This window comes from Haliaeetus albicilla, chromosome 1 (genome assembly GCF_947461875.1).
Source record: "Haliaeetus albicilla chromosome 1, bHalAlb1.1, whole genome shotgun sequence".
Classification (NCBI taxonomy): Eukaryota; Metazoa; Chordata; class Aves; order Accipitriformes; family Accipitridae; genus Haliaeetus; species Haliaeetus albicilla.
In genome coordinates, this window is record NC_091483.1 from 71,610,382 (window position 1) to 71,630,365 (window position 19,984).

General features: G+C 40.5%; 1 protein-coding gene across 2 annotated transcripts in view; it reads right to left on the reverse strand.

Annotated features, from left to right (window-relative positions):
- C1H4orf50 (chromosome 1 C4orf50 homolog) overlaps positions 1-19,984 on the reverse strand; it is an 85,324-nt gene that overhangs the window by 36,318 nt on the left and 29,022 nt on the right. For both annotated transcript variants that reach the window (XM_069793855.1, XM_069793864.1), the window contains exons 12-13: positions 14,904-15,146; positions 13,617-14,027 (exon numbers count right to left, since the gene is read on the reverse strand). In XM_069793855.1, coding sequence (XP_069649956.1) covers positions 13,638-14,027; positions 14,904-15,146 — 633 coding nt within the window. In that variant the 3' untranslated portion in view covers positions 13,617-13,637. The remainder of the gene's footprint in view (positions 1-13,616; positions 14,028-14,903; positions 15,147-19,984) is intronic.

Below are 19,984 nucleotides of genomic sequence, written 5' to 3' on the forward strand. Positions count from 1 at the left end.
GTGAATAAACAAAATGAGTGGGAATTCCTGCCTAGACAACATCTGTTTCTTCATTTTGACCCATTCCCTCTCCCCTCCCCAAGAGGTCCTTCAGCACCTGGGCTCCATGCAGCTGGGCACACGTGCTTCGCCACGTAAGTCAACCCACCTGAAGATTGCTAATCCTGGCTGTGTGCTGTGGAGGTACAAAGGCCTCCAGCACAGTGAGACTGAATTTCGCATGATAAATGTGTGCGTTAACTGGCTTAGCCATGAGTTCTTGAAACTCTGGGGAACAGAAGGAGACTCCACACATCCTCCTTTTTTTCCTATTTTAAAGAATAGCCTAATGCATCATATGACACTTGCTTCTTAAAATGCACCCGTAAGAAATCTGATAAAAAATGTTTTTTCTCTCTTTATAATCACTATGTGAGCAACATACACATAAGGCAATACAGAATATTTCTGGTGCTTTGCTCCTTCAACAACCTGAAAATGCTCCATGGAAACACCAATGTGGAGAAAGGCAAGCAATTAGAGTACTTACATTATTTTTTTCCAATATGGGTAATTTAGCAGCATAAAAAGTCCTCCATCGCTAGAGGAAGCTGTTCATACCCTCACCACAAATCATAATGTTTCTGGCTTTAACTATGCTTTACTGAAGAATCAAATATGTGCTAAAGAATTAAGAATATGTACGGATTTATAAAACATAATCATCAGAATTGAAAAGCAGGGATTCAAGTTCAAATCTTTGTCCTGCCTGACACACGTTTGCCTGTTTTCTTTCTAGTCCTTCCCCCTCAACACAACTTCATCTCTTCTTCCACCAGGCTCTGCTTCTGCTCCTGGACAGATTCTTGTTTCCACCATTTCTTCCCTTATGTCTTTGCCCTCTTCCTCCTCACCTCCTTTAAAGTGAGTATGAAAGAAACACCTTTAGCCAAGTCACCTGCTAAGCTTAAATCCTTAGTAATTTCACTGTGGCTTCTCAACTTCATGAATAATGAGAACCCTTGTCACCAGAAACCTGACCAACACTCTTTTTCATCACCTCCTGTCACCATGAGAGTTTAGGAGCACTCCTGAAGGAGACAGCCAGCCAAGCCAGCCTGGAATTAAGGCTAAATCCTTTATTTTCCACCACAAAAAATGTCAGAGCTTCTCAGTAGAGAGAACTGGGTTCACTGTGCCAGGAAAACCTTGTGTTTGGGGAGCTGGCAGGTGAGGTCTGGTGGGAAACCCCTTCCCACGGGGGAGGCACAAAAAATGCAGGCTGCGAAAGAGCCGAGCACCTTCCTACCAGCTGCCTGCGACGTGGCTCTGTTCACTGGTGCAGATTGTTAAAGGTCAGAACAAGAAAAGAAAAGTCCTCTCTGGAAGTTAGGAATTGTGCTTGTCTTTTGGATTGCACATCCCAAACAGGGGTGTTATGGCCTGGACTCACTTTAAACCCACTACGTAAGCAGTCAGAGCTTGCTCTTTCTCAGGTTATTTGTGTCCAGTCTGAACATTACCAACAAGCAGCAAGGACAATGGAAAAAAATTAAGCATTGAAATCCCAAATTCATAACTCACTGCTGAAATATGTGATTCCCAAAGCACTGACGTCCTCTGAGAACCAGGCCCTAACTGAACTTTAACTGAATCAGTGTAAGCTTCCACTGAAATTGGAGTGTAATCATCCTTCACAGACTTCTTTAGATCATGCAAGTATTTGCAAGCTAGAGGTCTCAATTTACAGCTATTTGATAAATATGAAAATGAATAACAATTCCAGGTACAAAATTCTAAGGAGCAATTGCTGCTAAAATCACAGCTCTGGTGCTGAACTAGTATGTTTGGAAGCTGTCCATACTCTCATGGATCTGATATAGGGGTGGCAACTTTTGCTGATAGAGCAAATGATGATCAGTAGCAGTAACAAAAGGCTGTTTTAAGTTGGAACTGTTCTGTGGATGAACTTCCAGTCAAGCTGCCTGGGTACATCTACAACAGCAGCATCCACTGGGGATGCTGGGTGTGGTAAAGCAAAACTCGAACTCATTGCTAAAAGAGCCCAGCAAGTCACACCAAACCAAGAAAGAGAGAACAAGCAGTATCCAGGGGCTATTAGTAAGAAGAGGATGAAGACGGTGTGGCCCTAAACCACCAGGCATTGAGTCATATCCTTTTCTTAATTTTTGCCCCTTTCCTTGGCTCCATGCAGTCACACAGTACTCCATTTCTGCAGGACCACATCACATGGGTTTGCCAAAGGAAAAAATTCCAAGCTTGTTTTTCATAAAGAAAGTAGGGTTGTCCTCTTAAACTACAACCAGCAAAGCAGCAATTCCTACTGCTCCTTCCTGCTTTTATGCACAGGGGTATTAGGAAGAGATTTCAGTACTTTTTCAAAGGTTTTAGACACTAGCACTTCCGAAAAAATTATGACACAGAGGACAGAATTGCTTTTCAAATAAAAGTATCCAAGGGCAAAGGACCAGTGCCTATGTACACTATTATTGCACTCAGGTACCTCAGGACATTTTGGGCAACAGGGATTCACACCGGAATGACTGTGCTCAGCGAGAGGAGCAGGGTCCAGACCTGGCTGCCCACCCAGGGTGCCAGTGGAGCAGCTCTGACATATCCCCCTCTGATACATGAGTCTTCTTGAAAACCAATCAAAGGGCCAGGCTGCCACAGAAAAAAAAAACCACAAATAGGAAAAAACTGCTAACAATGCACAAGATCCAGTAGTCCCAGGGCAGTGGCAAAAATGCAGCATTAACCAGCGTCACCCCATTGTACTAAGAAAACTTTGGTGTACTTTGGTTAGCCAAGACGACATTACAATTATAATGATTCTTTTAATGTTTAGAATACTTTACTGTTCTACAAGGGGAATCCTGAGGTAGAACTTGCTTAATTTATGACAGAGATTGCATGACTCAGATCCCATGATAGCAGGGAGCCACTCTTGCAGACCTGTATTTGCTCCAGCATTGTCAGGCCCAGAGAAACAATGATTATTCTGATATCCTTACAGCTATCTTGCTTTCTGCTCCCTTAAGCAAAGTTTATTTTGTTTTAGTAAATTAACTAGCACCTGTCTATACAGAATAATGGGGATCTTTCCCCTCCCTTATTGATTTCTGGGGGGGGGGGGAGGATATTCAATGCCCATCCCAACCCACCCAGGAATTAAGACTTCTTAGAGGGTCTAAATAAAATGAAAGATGAACAACATGTTTGTTAGATGTAGTAATGTATGCCCATATGGAAGGAATAGCTAAACTGTCCTTTTCCATGAAAGAAACTGAACAGATTGCCTAGAAATAGACAGCTCCTGTTCCCTTTACCAAGGGAAGCAAATGCCATCCAGATGGAAATTATCAAATGGATCAAACAGCTACATTTTATTCCCAAATGATCTTTGTTCTACTTACGACTCATTATACCAGGAAAACTCTTTTTCCTACAGCCCAAATGGAGTCAAGAGAACATTATTTATAATATACTCATTGAAAACATTCTGTATTGAAGGTTTCCCTGATGAGATATTGATCTTGTCACACCAAATGGGGGAGAAGAAAAGTGTCCTTCCTAATGTGAAGTTCATTTAAGATCTCTGGAATCTGTTAATTCCCATTAAGTCCAACACGTGACTGAAGATTACACTGTCCTTGTAGTGCAGCAGTCAACTCTGCAGCTGCTTTCTGATGTCCAGGGTGACAGAAAGCCTTTTCAACAGTCCTATTGCTTGCCGGCTTTTACAAAGGTGAATGTTATCAAGTCCCAGTGAAAACACCTAGAGGTTCTTCAGCTACTTTTATTTGTACTCTCCCATGGGTAAATATTTCAATTAGAAATTTGCACTGATTAAAAATGAAATTTAAAAACCACAAAGAATCCTCATCTTTAGCCCTGTATGATTATATATGGTGTGTATAATCAAATTCAATAATTTAGGGGACATTTTCAAAGACAAAAGAGGAGTTCATTACCAACTAAAAGGGAAAGGCAATGAAATCCAGATACCCAATTCTTTCTTCTGACTTCGAAAAATCTCCATAACATTTTATGTGGTAAAAAACATATTAGCTTAAGCATATCCTCCTATAAATCTCTGATTATTTTTATGGATGTTTATATCCTATCCTATTGAGTTATAAAAGCTCTGGCTATATTTTTTGTTATAATATGATTTTCTTTTAGCCTGAAAACCTAGAGCAGCAAAGGTACAGTCTTGTATGAGGACATAAAATTGTTAACAGCTGTGGCTGAATGACAGGATTAGATCAAGAGCATCTAATTTAACTGGGCCATGTAACACTACCTTTTATTTCACATTAGTCATTAAGCATGAGTTCAGTTGTGTCATAAGTCTATCAGGTGGTCCTATAAATTAGGCAATAAATTAGAAGTTCATTTTTTAATTGTGTGGTCATTAACAAATAACACAGAATTCAGCTGCAGCAATCCCAAAATACCAAGGATCCCACAGCTTCACATGCACAAGGCAGCAGTGCAGCTCCCAGGGCCTGAGGTCTGTGTGACTGTTGTTTTATTGTGTTGAGTGTCGATGGATGGGTGTCAGCTTTGTGATGGCTGGGGATGTAACGACTTTGCTGCCAAGGGAAGACACACTGGGCGCACGGACTGTGGGAGCAGTATAAACTCTCCGCCAAGGGACAGAAGGGAGGCGAGACCCCCTAAGCATGGGTCCCAATGTAAAGCACACAGATTGAAATGCAGTTCCTTCTACTGATAATCAATGAGGAGATTGGCAAGCAGAATCAGACATTTTGTACAACACTGTTACTTGGTAATCAGTCCCAAAATAATCATTCTGGAGCAGGAAGGAGCCCCTGATGTTAAGCTTCCAGAGTATCCAGTTGAGATGCACAAAACAAATATATTGCTACGACCTCTGTTCAACTGAGAGCTCAAAAGTGGTAATTCACAGTAGGACATATATCATGACATTTCAAATAAGTCTTACAGACAAGACAACCTCTTCTGAGGGAAAAGGTAGGCTAGGAAATAAAATATGAATGTTTTTACATTCAAAAAGGGTCAGACTTATCCACAACAGAAGTTATTACTCCTAATAATACTGCTAAGGCAATTGTCTTATTCATATCCCATTTGTCTATAAAAGGCTTAATTTACAATGTACCCCAGTACTGCAGAAGAATGTAGGTTTATTTCAAAATAGAAAGGGAGTGTTTATTTTCATGATAGAGTTTAGAATTTTTACTTCAAGGACTATTATTAAACTGAGGCAGAGCCTTCTTCTCAAAATGGTTTATTAAACTGAAAGATGTGTCTTGACAACCACATTATTCTCTCCCCAGCATCCGGTTTGCCAGTGCAAAGGGCAGCACTCATTCTTAGCAGACACATCATCTTCCGGAGACTTGCAGGAATTTGAGCGATTGCTTTTAATTGAGGAGCAGCAGAAACTACTTCCCACCTTTACACTCTGTAAAGCTCCCAAGGAAGCATACCAACAAGGATTTGTTTTAATATCACCTTACTTAGGACACAGAAATTAAGAAGAACACAAAAGAGGTCAGAAGCCCTCTAAAGGAAATACATGTGCTTACGTGATTTCCCATGAGAATGGCAGCACTGCAGGTACTAATCCACTGAAGAAAACTCTCCACAGCTCAGGCTGAATCCATGTGTTTGAAAACACTGTTTTATAAGTTGTTGCCCTCTTCTGCATTGTCCTATTTTACACTATTCAAAGGGAAGCAGGCACAACTGAAGAGGAGCGCACAGTTCACAGATAAAGAACAGTGAATCCAGTTTATTTTTATGCAAAAGCTCCAGAGTGTTAGGACTAGACCCAGCATATGCTCAATGCCTCATTTGATGAATGCTGTCTCTGATCTCCCAGGCCTCAGGAGAATTTGTCAGGTCAACAAGGCTTCAGATCTACACACACATTTTATTTCCTATTTAATGTATTTATGAACTGGTACCTAAACGTCTTACAGTGAATCCAACAGAGTTGGTGACTATAAATTAAGACAAAACTAAATAGTTAAGGAAATGTCTTCAGGCAGAACTTTCAAGAAAGAGCTAGAACAACACAAAAGAGAGGTTCCCAAGTGTTAATGCCCGTTATCTCCTACGAGAAGGCTAGTCCAGTGTTCAGAGCAGTCATCTAGGACACAGGAGGAAGATTTCAAGTCTTTGTCCTGCTAGGCACTACCAAATCACCACAACCAGGTCCTGTATGGCCTTGGTCACATTTACTACTAAACTAATCTGGGTGAGAATCACCTTCTCTGTCTTCTGCAGTGTAGACTTGACATCTGAGGCAGTCCCACTCCATTCATCTTTACAGTCAGTGAGTTGAAAAGGCACCTCTAGAGTGCAGATCATCTTGCCTATTTTAGGCCTACATTACGATGAGATGAATCCTGTCCTCTAGATCAAGTGCTGATTTCTCTTCATGGCTGTCAGGGACCCCAGGAGACTAACTCAGACTTATACATGTTCCAAAGAATCTCACTCCCTAGAGCATGAATTAAGCTTAGTTCCTAAACACATGATAACAAATTCCCTGCCTGGGAGACAGACATCTGACAGTCACTGCTGTAAAGGTCTGCAGTGTTGGCTGAGCTGTAAGCAATAAAGAGCTTAACTCTGTAGCCTGGTAAAGATGTCGTGTCACTCAAGAAGAGCCAGGAAATGTTGAGTCAATTGTCTGTCCACATGCAAAAGTCAGTGCAAATCCCAGTCTTACAGAGACGTCTAAAAGGGGGACTACAGGAATGTGCTGTTCTCGGAAAGATGCAGACGTCAGATATAACAAGCAGTGATTTTTTCTGGCTCTCCTAAGCATCATCACACAATGTACTTTCTGTTCTGAACCTAATTCAGACCACCTAACACACTGGGATACTACACCAGTTGCAGCTTTGTTTCTTAGGTTTCAAATACCTAAAGAGGTTATTTATCCCCAATACCCTCTCCAACACTGTCCTGGTTTTGGCCGGGTTAGAGTTAATTTTCTTCCTAGTAGCTGGGATAGTGTCATGTTTTGGATTTAGTATGAGAATAATGTTGGTAACACACTGATGTTTTAATTGTTGCTAAGTAGTGCTTACATTAAGTCAAGGATTTTTCAGCTTCTCATGCCCAGCCAGTGAGAAGGCTGGAGGGGCACAAGAAGTTGGCACAGGACAGAGCCACGGCACCTGACCCAAACTGGCCAAAGGGGTATTCCATACCATGTGACGTCATGTCCAGTATAGGAACTGGGAGGCAGTTGGCTGGGGGCAGCGATCGCTGCTCAGGGATGGGCTGGGCATCAGTCAGCAGATGGTAAGCAATTGGGTTGTGCATCCCTTGTTTTGTATATTCTTTTATTATTATTATTATTATTATTATTATTATTATTATTTTCTCTTCCTTTGCTGTCCTATTAAACTGTCTTTATCTCAACCCACAAGTTTTCTCACTTTTACTCTCCTGATTGCCTCTTCCACCCCACTGCAGGAAGGGAGTGAGCGAGTGGCTGTGTGATGCTTAGTTGCCGGCTGGCGTTAAACCACAACAAACACTCACTCAGGGCCACCCACCTGCCACACACCGCCAGAACTTTTTGCAGAGCTCCTTCTGTGGTCATCTGCTCTTTAGCAGGTTCATTTTGACAGAAATGATTTCAGGGATTTATCACTTGAGCAGCCACACTGACAGGTTTGAGGAGACGGCAATTTCTATTTGTGGACAGGAGGCAATGGGGCCATGATGAGCTACGAGAGGTAACTTAGGGGACGAAAACCTCTGCAGTCATGTATTTTTTTTATGATGGCTAAGACCTCTACCTTGCAGCTCAGACTTAGGAATTGTCCTCCATGAGACAATGTCTTAATTTACTGTTGATAATGTTCAGTGTGCTTTTAATTAAAGCTCTTTAGTTGGACCTTGGCTTCTCTATGCTTCCGCTCACCAGCTATAGGGTACACACAGAGTATTTCTGCCTTGCAAAATGATGAGGTATCCAGATCATATAGGAGCCATATAAAGTCGATTTGTTACTTATTTCTGCCCAGCTCATGTACATCAGACAACCTGCCTGCTCATCCATAAACCGCCATTTGCAAAAGATCCATCATCCACAAAAGGTCTCTAATTAACTGTCCATTCAGAAGCCACACCATCTTGGGGATCACATCCAGCACAGAAAAGGCATGCAAAATTGTAAGGGTGGCAGAGATGAGCAGCCCCCAGCCCCCCCCGCTCTCCACACAGCAGCTACGTGATGGAGTGCAGTTTCCCCCACAAATCAGCCCCCCTGAGAGACAAGAACAGCCTTGTGCCCCCCAAGCAAAGCTCCCTGCGCAAACAGGCACAAACCATCCGTACCCTCCGGCTAGGCAGCCTCACCCTTAGATTTTAAAGCCCATTCACCAGAAGGGACTGTCTGCAGCCAGCTGGAAACAAAGATGTGGCTGCTGAGAGACAGTCCCCAGCCCACAGATGGGAAAGCAGAGAGGCAGCACCCAGCAGATGGTGGGGGCAAGGGAGGGCAGTAAGAGCCGGCCATGTCCTCCTTTCCTAGCTGCGGCTTTCACTAAGGGTGAGAAAGAATCGCTCGTGACTTTTGGCCTCGGAGCCGCGTTACAAAAATCGACAATGTGCTCCAGGAGCTTCCCACTTAAAGAAGGCTTTGCCAGACAGCCATATGCTGAGGCCACGGCACTGCAAAGCTTCTCACTCTTGTCCAAATACAATTAATACAAGTCCAACTCAAGCGAACTCAAGGAATCCTTTACTGAAATTCCCCTTTACTCTGCTTCACGTTCTCACACCGTGACCAAAAATGCAGTGACTAGGCAGAACAGATAACATCTTAATTTCTGAGTAATTGTTGATAAAATGTTCCCAGTAACCCACCAAAAAAAGAACTCTCCACCCTTAGATATTTGACCTGATTCGCTAATGGCTTGAACATAAACACAGTTTCAGTGCCTGAGAAACCAGGCTTACAGCTGCTCGGGATCACCAGACTGAAACCGAGCTGCTGTGGCACCCTGATGAACCTGACCCATCATCTGTAACAAGATCCTCTAGCTCTTTTCTTCCTTTTTATTTTTTTCTCTCCTTTTTAAGAGCTGCTTACTTCACAAGTCATAACTTTTTTTTCTCAAGAACTTGCCACACTACATTAAGCTTTCCAAAGGCAGATATGTTATATTGCATCAAATATGACAGTGGCTACAGTTCAAGAGATCTTTAACAAGGGTGCAAGTCAGTCTCGCTTCCACTGTGGGAGCTTGATATTTTTCCCAGTGGTGCCTAACTCCTACCCAGTAAAAGTTCAATAGTTTATGCATATAAAACCAAGACAAAAATGTACTGAGAATATGTTACACAACCACTGATCTTTTTTCTTCCCCTTTTTCAGCAGCAAAAGAGACAATGGGGAGCTAAACTGCTATAGGGCAAATGTCCACCATTGGCCTGATCCCACTTACTAAGTTAGTGCTTTTGCAAATCAGAATTGCTACCCAAAAAATGTAATCAGGACTTATTAAGGACTACAGAAAATTTAATCATGGGCAACTTGGTTTTGTTCTGACTCATACAAATAATCAGTCCTGAGCATGGAACTGAGTTACCACGGGCTGAGCATCAGATCTGATCCCCAAATCTCCTACCGGCACAAAAGCTCGTCATAGCACAAGATAAGCAATAGATGGGGAGTGGCAGGCTTCCAAAGTAATCCCTCTGCATTTCCTACAAATGTTTAATCTCCGGGAGAACCTAGAGTGGAGACTGGCATCATTTACTTTAAAGACTTTTTTTGTCATCCATAGTTTCCAGTGCCTTCCAGGCCTTCTCTAGCAGACCAGTTCTCAAAGAGGGATGCAGGCCATGTTCCTTCCACTGATTCTGTCTAAACCATATCTGGTTTAGACATTGTTAAATGTAACTGGCAGCTGACCTTATCTTTTGAACTGGCATAATGAATTATTGGTAGTTAAGTGAGACTGCATGCACAGGTAAGTGTAGACAAAATACAGGGCAACTTATTACTTTTTTAAATATTATGAATGCTATTTTCCTGAAAAATAAGAGGAATAGAAGGAGTAGTCTAATACAAGAATTGCATTGACTAAAGAGAACTTTCTTAAAATATGCATGATCTGTCATTGCAGGTGTTCTGTTTCTTTTCATCTGAACATAAAAACTGGCATTACATTTTATGTTTATGACCTCTCCTACCCGAGAAAAGCAGAACAGGTAAAGCACCAGTGCAGGAGAATTATTAGTTTTCTTTGACTACATAAACCTGCTTGTTCAGTGTTGGAAGAAAGTGATGGATTTTTTTTTCTTTTCTATTTACACCTGGCATAGAAGAATGGCTATTCCTTCCAGTGGTTTTTGATTTTCAGATTCCAATTTGTCCCCCAAAGGGGCTACAGTGCATTTGTAGCCTCAGGTACACCATAAGTTTCCTTTTTAAGTTTATCTTTCACATGGCCTTTAAAAAGCAGTATGCACCGTTTCAGGTTACTACTTCCACGTATTGCATTTATATTCTATTTCTAAGTAATACTTCTGTTAAAACTAGAGAGAAAAGAGATGACTGCTGCTAAAATGAGATATTTTGACTTTAGTACTGGGGAGTTCAAGTCTAGAAAAAAAAAGAATTGGGCAAATATTACCTGAATATGTTAGTAAACACCCATTTGATGTGAACTATTGATCCTAGCAAATCGTTTTCTGTGCTGTTTCAAACAAGGTATTTGTAAGTGGAAGAGTCTGAATGGGAAGCAGGCTCAGTGAGTGTCTGCTGGTAGGAAGCACATTGTCGTCCAGCTTCCCTCCCAGTGTCCTGATCATCCAGTCAAGTACAGACGATGTCATTTGACTCGGGAGGGTCCATGGATGATAAGAAGCAGACCACAGGTGATTCAACACAAGTCAACTGTTCAGATGTTTTCTGTAAGCACATTGCTACTGATCACTCTCAATTTCAAAAAATACCAAATCATTTACAGAATAAGGGGCAATATTAATTATTCTGAATGAGTCACTGAGCAAGATCAGACTCCCAAAGGACCTCAGCTTGGCAGGACACCAATATACAAACCATCTGGCCTGCCACTGTACATCTTGGAGCTGGTTTCTATAAATGACTGTGTTTAAGGAATTTGAGGGACCTTGTCTGATGGTGCAATGCATCATCTAATCTCCTTGTACATCAATTAGTGCATAATTATTTGGCATAATCTGACTATCACTTCTCATTTGCCCATTCAGTAGTGGAAAAAAATGGAGTGGGACAGAGGTTCAAAAAAGAAAACCTTTAGCTGGCCCACCTTTTCTAAGGCTGTTGCACGCAACACTCCAAATGGATTGCTGTTAATTTGTTAGTATTCCTCCACTGTAGTGTCTAAAATCTTGCATTTTTACTTAAGAGAAATGAAAAGCAGCTGAAACAGCTGGCCAAATAATAACTATGATATCTGCACATATTTAAACAAGGCTTTGTAGCAGGAAAAACGGATATCTTAAAAAAATTAAAAACACAAGGGGCTACAAGATATTAACTGAAATCTGTGACTTGTGAAGCAAGGGTACAAAGTGCCAGCACAGAATCCATTTGCCTGAGGAATTGCTTGAGTCCATTTTGCATTACAGTACTTCAATGCAGGTACTATGCTTGCAAGTGTCTGCTCCCCCATCTACACCTTGTGTGTGTCTGCAACCCTTATTCAGAAAATTATTAATTCCAGCAAGAGGAAGAATGGGGCCAAATAACCTAATTAGCTTAAAATGAAGCTTGATAGTTTAAAATAAACCACACCGGTCTTTGATAGAAAGGGACTGGACTGAGGAAGGCTTAATTTCTTGGTAAGTTACTATGGTCCCAATCACAAAGTAGATAGATACGCTAGGATAACAAAGACTTATTATCTTACTATCACAGGGTATTATTATTAATACCCTTATTATTAGCACACTTCATGCATTACAATCTGATCTCCAGCCTGAACTACCAGGCCCTGTATTTTACTGTCAGCAAGATAAAGCTCCAAAAAAGTTCTCACAAGTGTTAATACTTAAAGCATAATTTTAGCAATATAAATGTTACCATGTTAAATATTTACATGTTGTTTTGCACATCAAAATATCTTAACATTTGACAAGGCAGCTGGTGGCTGGATATCAGGTAGATCTGTCTTCAGAAGTGCTAGCCAGGCATTAGGAAGAAGAGAAAGACACATCAAAGCAGAAGCCCAGATTTTGGAACCTCACTGGTGCCTCCTCTGCTTAGACAGCGCTCCAAGACATCTCTTCCAGAGGCTATTTCCCTTGGCATCTGGTGTGTATTTTCTAAAGATATGTTGGACAAAGACCAATTCAGTTACTGCTGTAAGCAATTGCACTGCTGTCTTACCGAGCAAATGAAGATTTTTTTTCCCACAATAAAGTGTGAGTGTGTGCATTAATATTTCTTCAAAACCAGTCAAACAAAGTAGTACATACTGTGGACCAACTGGGGTAATCAGTGGAGGCAGAGGAAAAGCACAGGAACAGTGCCACGTATTACTGTGTGTTAAAAATGCCCTTTTTCTAATAAAAGTGATTACAAATAAAGATAGCTGGGAGATGTGAATAATGGAGGTTTTCCAAAAGTATTAACTCTGGTGGGATGCCCATACAAATCAGCGTTTTGGGGAATTCACAACCACGCTCAGTTAAACTGTCCAGAGTCAATTGGCATTAGTGCACACGTGCACCTGCACAGACACACTTTTCCCTTCTCCCTCCCATAACCAGGATCCATCCATGGTTCATGCAGCCCAGACCACAACTATTTCTGAGCCAGACTACGAGGAAGCACTGTCACAGCTGTGCTAGCGCAGGTGGCCTGGCACCGCATCCACTTCTCCCTGTTGTAGGTGTAGGGGTTTGGCAGCACAAGGTGACGTCTGAATCATCCATCCCTTGAATGCAGATCTTACTGTACTGATGATGCCCAAGTGGTCGTCGAGTAAAACTACTCAAATTAAGCTGCAATTTGTTACTTAAAAGTAACAGTTGAAAGACGCTATTTTACAGATAATACCACCTGCAGGAATACATTGAGTATCCTGCTGTAGGTCAACTTATTAAAAAAAATGATAGAGCTAAAAAAAAAATAATCCCAGGACACTAAAGAAACACTAACAGCAAAAGTACCCCCAATTTCTGTAAAATGGGTTTCTAGGAAGTCCATGACACCACATTTACTTAAGTTCCAGAGGAAACAGTCATGCAAGGCAGACATTCATTCAGAACTTGCCGCTGCACACTGAAGAAATGGGTTATACATAAAAGTGATTTAACAGATTGTTTCACAGTCTCAGTTAAAAGAAAAGCAAATCATAAACAAATTGTGAAAAAAAAAATATGGGGAGGCAGCCCGGCTACTGAAAAATCCATAGGTTTCAGTGACCTCAAATGTTCTAAGAAATTTTGATCACAAAAAGTATTACAGCTCTTTTTCATGTAAATTTTCCAGTCAACTCAAACTAGTTGCTAGGCCATGCTAACTAGTAAAATACCTTTGTTTTAAAAAATTATTAGTACTTTTGTAACGATGGGAAAATCACATTGCTCAGATGCTTTACCTTGTTTTATTTTTGCAGGTTTTATTCTTTCCCGTGCAGCTGATTTCTCCCCACAGGATTTCGACCTTTATTACTTGCTGACAACACGTCTGACAAATGGCTTTTTGCTGTGGTAGCTGAGGTTGAGCCATCTGTTTTTTCTCTAGAGAGCCATGCCTTATTCATAATGGCATTTTTCTGTTTCATTCCCTGGGGAATAGCACCTGCATGCTGATTTCCTATTTGACCCCAAAATACATCATCACATTTCGACAACCGATCCCTCCCCTTCGTGGCCCAGAAAGCACTGCGCTCCGGAGGCACCGCTGCATCCTTCATCCTTGACAGCAGAGGCCAAGGGGCTTCCTCGTGGATCATCGGCCGGTTGCAGTCAGCCTTTGGATTTGAGTTGGAGGAGACAACTGAAGGTATCTGAGGAGGAAAGAAGAGAAGAAAACAGAACCTTGGATGTCCCAGTGTGTGATAGAGAAAATGACTGGGAAACTGCATTTGAACTGTCACATATATCCCCTGGACTAAACAACATGTTGTCAGAATTCTGAGTCACCATTTCATTGTATAATAAATTTCTTAACTAAAAGGAGATTTCAGTATCTTGCATGATTTTTTTCATCTATTAATGCCAAAAGCAGGAACTATGCTTTAAATTGTTTTATTACACTTATTTTAATCCAAGATTATAAAGGAAATTCAGTAGAGTAATATTTGTCACTACTTTAGCTAACTGGCTCCAGTAATTGCACACTTGAATTTTGTTTCCATACAATTATGGAGAGGTTACGTTGTCTCAGAGAGGGCGAAATCTCCTGCGTGTTTAGTTTAGCAGCAGACTGTCACAAATGCAATTGCAATTGATCAGCTCTGTTCTTAACAGGATTCCTGCAGTTAATGGAAATTACTATAAAGAGCTTCAGGGCACAGGAATAATTGGATCACAAAAAAAAAAAAAAAAAAAAAAGAATTGGAGGAAAAAAAGGTAGGACAAGATCAACATAACAACTTTTTTTTTTAAACATCCAACAATTTTCAAAGATGGTCTTACCAGAGAGTACACCATAATGAAAACAAAATCTTTTAATTATTTTTACAAGCCTCAAAAGCCATTCCTAAACCATTGGGAAGAAAATGCATAATGAAGAACATTAAGCATTTATTATCCTCAGCTTGTTTAAACTAACAATCAACTGTGCATCTCTGGAAGCAATCATTCAAATATCTATGTGATCTATAAAATGACTGCCAAGAATAATAGATCACTAAACTAAAACCGAGAAAATTTTTATTGACCTGGCGATTTTTACGATGGTTTTGTCTTAGTTCTCGATGCAAGGCTATGATCCTCTCCGGGCTTATTAATTTTACAGGAGAACCAGCAAACACATTTGGAGTGATGCGAGAACTGTGGATGCTATCCACCTTTTGCTGAGAGTTTGCAGGTATTGACCCAGTCATCCCATTCACTTTGACATATATCTCATGATCCTCTGGCTGTCCATTGGCCTGTGAAATATCTGTGGAAGAAGGCAGCATCTGCAAGAGAAAATACCATTTTAAGACATTCAAGCTAGATCAAGTTTTCCTGTGCTGTTTATTTTGGATTAGTGGAATTCACTTGGATGAATTCATTATGATAAATGTTCACAGAAATTAAATATAAATAAACTACGTTCACCAAAATAAAAAAAAAAGATAATATACCAGTTATTTTAAATGTGAAGTATTCCTGCATCTGGCTAAAAAAGAATCCTGTATTCATCAACTCTTTCCTGAAACAAAAAAAATCTCAAGCTTTAACTACAGCCAAAATTTGCATCTGGATATTAAGAAAACCTGGATAAAAAGTAGAAAAAAATACCATTTTTAAAAATTACTTATGTTAGGTCTCTTCTTGAAGAATCTCAAAATTTCCAACATGATTCTTTCATACACATATTCTCTCACTCCACACTACACAACAAATTCAGGTTTGTCTACCTACGAATGCTCAAGAAAGTTAAGCTGAATGGACTTCAAAAGTGTATTAGTTCAACTGCATGAACTCTTATGCAGACCCTCCTATTGTGAATCAAAATAATATTAATTCAGTTGATCTTATTTCACCTCCACATCAACTTTAACACCACAACAAACATTATCTTTCTTGAATACCTTCACTGAACTGAAGCCAAATTTAGAGAGAAACGGCAGTTGTTTAATTATGCACCTTTTCATAACAGTTGCAAGCAGGAAAAGATCTCCCTGAACATCAATGACTATCACAGAGCAGTAGCATTTTATCATCCAAATACAAATTTATTAAAGCTACGGGATCAATGTTACATTTTTTCTTGCAATTGCAGAGAAAAACAAATTTAAGATTGTTAATGACAGTTTCAGCCTTTGGGGTTTTAAGAAGAGTTATTTATTTATTTCCAGAATTAATACATCTGATTACAAGTTATCACCTCATTGCCATTAGCCCTCTTGCAAAAGCTCCAGAAATGCAAATACTATAAATATGCGAGGTCAGGAATGGTTACTTAATATAAAACACATTTTACTTAAAATAATATATTGGGTTTGGTCTGTACATCTTTAATGAGTGTTAGCTACATCACTTGTGTCCATTAAAAAAAACCCCAAAATCAAAGGATTCTGAAATGCCATAGTGGTGTAAGTTTGCTCTGGAGTGTCCCCCCGAAATGATAAGTGTTTATTGGCAAGCTCATGCATTAAAATTTAATTATATTATGGCATGAAGAAGAATATACGGTGTGTAAGCTGTTGCCATTGCCAAGAGAAGTTTCACCGTCTTGCAGGAGTGATCACTGTGGTGCTTTCTGAGAAACATGCTGCTTGCAAGCAGTTCAGGAGCAGCTCTGATGCCAGGGTTAAAGCACGTGGGTATCAGGGGTGCTGTACTGTCCCATAGCTTTTGAAGTGACACTGAATCCCAGCTGTTGATGTGTACAAGCTAGCCAGACGTGAAAAAGCTCATTGCTCTCATCTCCTGTTTGCAAAGTGACCCTCAAAGCTCATGGGCTCCCTGAAGCATGTGTCTTATGATTCTTAAGTACACCAACACACTGGTATTCCACTCGAAGGGCAGGAGGCCGGGCTGTGCCTGTCCATCTCTAGACCCGCTGTGCTGCAGGACAGACCCTTCCCCAGGATACACCCCATAAGAAAACATGAGTGGTAAACACAAGCAATGAACCCTGCCTTTGATCCCATTTCACCTTCTGTTCTTGGTTCCCCACCATGAGAGGAGGGAACCAATGCTGCCGAATTCTGGCCATTGGTCCCGTTAAAGTGCCAAACACAAGTGTGTTTGGCCCGCTGAGACACTCCCCAGGAGGAGCTACCACCTGGGTCATTTACTTTAGGCTGAACAACAGGCCAGGGAACAAGACGGTGACATCCAGGAACTGAAGGACCAGTCATATTGACCAACTTTGGGCACATAATTTAGATTGCTGCTCTTCCCTAAAAGACTAACTTTCTCTACTCTGATTACAGAGGGAGTCTGTGACACTATCTGGACACAGCATTTATTTAGGTAGGGCGGCACAAATACCCCATCATATCCTAGCATCACAGGCATAGATCAGTTGGAAAGTGAAAGGCGTACATTTGGATGTTCCCCTATAAACACAGAAGCCAAAGGCAGCTTCAGAAGTCCTTGGTTTCTAACCAAGGTTATGAGTGCAGTATGTCTCCCCAGCACTCACAAAAAATGCTGGCTGGCTGAAAGCGATGGAGGGGTTACAAAGGGCAGCCCTGAAATGTTTTGAGGCATGAAGAGACTGGATCTAAAATTATTTGATGAGAGTTTCCTCACTACAGGAAGCACAGTTAGAGGCATCCCTGGTGATAGATGAGAGTCAGCAGGAGCAGAACAAGTTCTGGAGCGCAATGACCCATGCAAAGGCAAATCACTGTCACCCTCGTAGGCAGGAGAGCTGGCTCATACCAGGAAAAAACACAGCACCAAGGCAAAGCTGTGACACTGGCACATTTCATTTCTAGAAAAATAACCTCCTTGCAGGGTCCTTCCTTTCCTTTCCTTCAACTGTTCAATGCACAAACTCTTTTGCCTCTTGGGATTACCAAATTCTGCTGCAGACAAAGTAGTGAAACTCATTAGAAAGGTGGGTTAAAGCAAACCCTGATGAGTGAAGCTGCTACTACACTGATGAAGTTTTCACCATATGGTCTGCGCTGTATTTGAAAGTTGGTATGATTCTCTCAAAAAGGCTCATCTTCAGTGTTTCATAAGACTCTGTGAAACACTAAAGATCATATCTTCTATAGCACTACAGATGTATCTAAGCAAAAATTCTGCATTTTGTCTAAATGCCCAGACATTAAGTTTGTTTGGGGTTTTGTTGGGTTTTTTTACAATGTTGATTCTATTTTTCTTTGATGGTTTTTGCTTTCCTCTCAAGTTTCCACAAACTACTCCACCTAGGAAGAAATGAAAATACTGTGATATTCCACCAAACTTAAAAGAAGTGTAAACTTGCATAATGCCAAGTTCTAGAAAGGATTGACATTAAAAATAAAACCCATCACTTTCCCCCAACATTACAAAACTAAAAAGACAGTGGTGTCAGAGATAAGAATAAAATGTTTTAATTCATCTGGATATTTTTAATTGCACATTTTATCTTAATCTAAATTCTAAAATATATCAGTAAATAAAGGAAGGTTATGTTTTAAAGCTTTTCTTTTTTTAATCATGGCTGTTACTCGCATTTTCTGTTCTAGACAAATGCACGCTGTTGCCCATGAATTAGAGCAAAAAAACCTGCTAAAATGTCTGTGTCATGTACGCAGTCAGGAAAAGGATCTAAATCTTTGTCAATCAAACCCAATTTTACTTTAAAATGACACTAACCTTGACTATGTACCATCTTCTCAGCCATCACAAATTCTTGAGATACCTTCTGCACAAACAGCTATTTACATAATTATTGAACAGCTTTATCAGTTATTTCACTGGAAAGGTCAAGCTGCCCTTAACTATTTTTAATCTGTATTTTATACCCTTCAGTTGTGCTGGTTTTGGCTGGGATAGAGTTAATTTTCCTCCGAGTAGCTGGTACAGCGTTTTTTGGATTTAGTGTGAGAATAATGTTGATAACACGCTGAAGTTTTAATTGTTGCTAAGTAGTGCTTATCCTAAGTTAAGGATTTTTCAGTTTCCCATGCTCTGCCAGCAAGAAGGTGCACAAGAAGCTGGGAGGGAGCACGGCCAGGACAGCTGACCCGAACTAGCCAAAGGCATATTCCATACCATAGAATGTCATGCTCAGTATATAAACTGGGGGGAGCTGGCTGGGAGGGGCGGATCGCTGCTCAGGCATCGGTCAGCAGACAGTGAGCAATTGCATTGTGCATCACTTGTCTATTCTGGGGTCTAATTTCTCTCTTTGTTATATTCCTTTTCATTGCAATTATTATTAATGTTATTATATTTTATTATTATTATTATTGCTTTTATTATACTTTATTTTGTTTTAGTTATTAAACTGTTCTTATCTCAACTCATGAGTTTTACTTTTTTTTTTCTGATTTTCCTCCCTATCCCACTGGGAGGGGGGAGGAGGGAGTGAGCTTCTCCATGGTGCTTAGTTGCTGGCTGGGGTTTAACCATGACACAGTCTTTTTATCAATCTTTCTGAAGGTCAAAAATAACATATCTTTCAGCAATGGATTTTACCCTTCTTTAAAAAAATTACTAAATAAGAACCACCATCTCCTCTCTATCATCCCCTTGGAATTCCAATGATCCAAGTCACATTTTCTGTAATGTCAGAAAAAGAAGCTTCTTCCTGAAAAAAACTTTATCTTGAAAGGTCCCTTGGTCTTGATCAGCATTGTCCCCAAAAGACCGAAAGCCCAAAGTTAAATTCTTTCTCCCCTCTGAGGGTGCGACTCATCTGACCGAAGCATATCTCCTCCTGGCCCCCTTCACAACCAATGAAATCCAACTTATATGATTCTTCCCACATTATCTAAAGCAGATATGTAAAATGGGCAGGATACCTCATTGTAAGTACCTCTTTCTCTCTACTAACTGTGAAAAGAAATAGATAAACTACCATGGATGTGATTGTCTGAATTACAGACATCAAACATGAAATGTATCTCACTCTCAGTGTCAGAAAAGCTTCTGATCTCACCAGCCATGCACAAATCAATTTAAGGAGAGTATCAGAGAATGTTATTTCAGGCCTGTTTCCTTCAAATATGATTCACAGGAAAGCAGTAAGTGGTTTCTTGCAAAGAAATGAGTAGAAACAGAAAAAAAGAAAAAGCATTGTTCTACCGAAAAGTATCTCAGACAAAATCCCCTGATACAAAGGAGGATTAAGCTATACTGT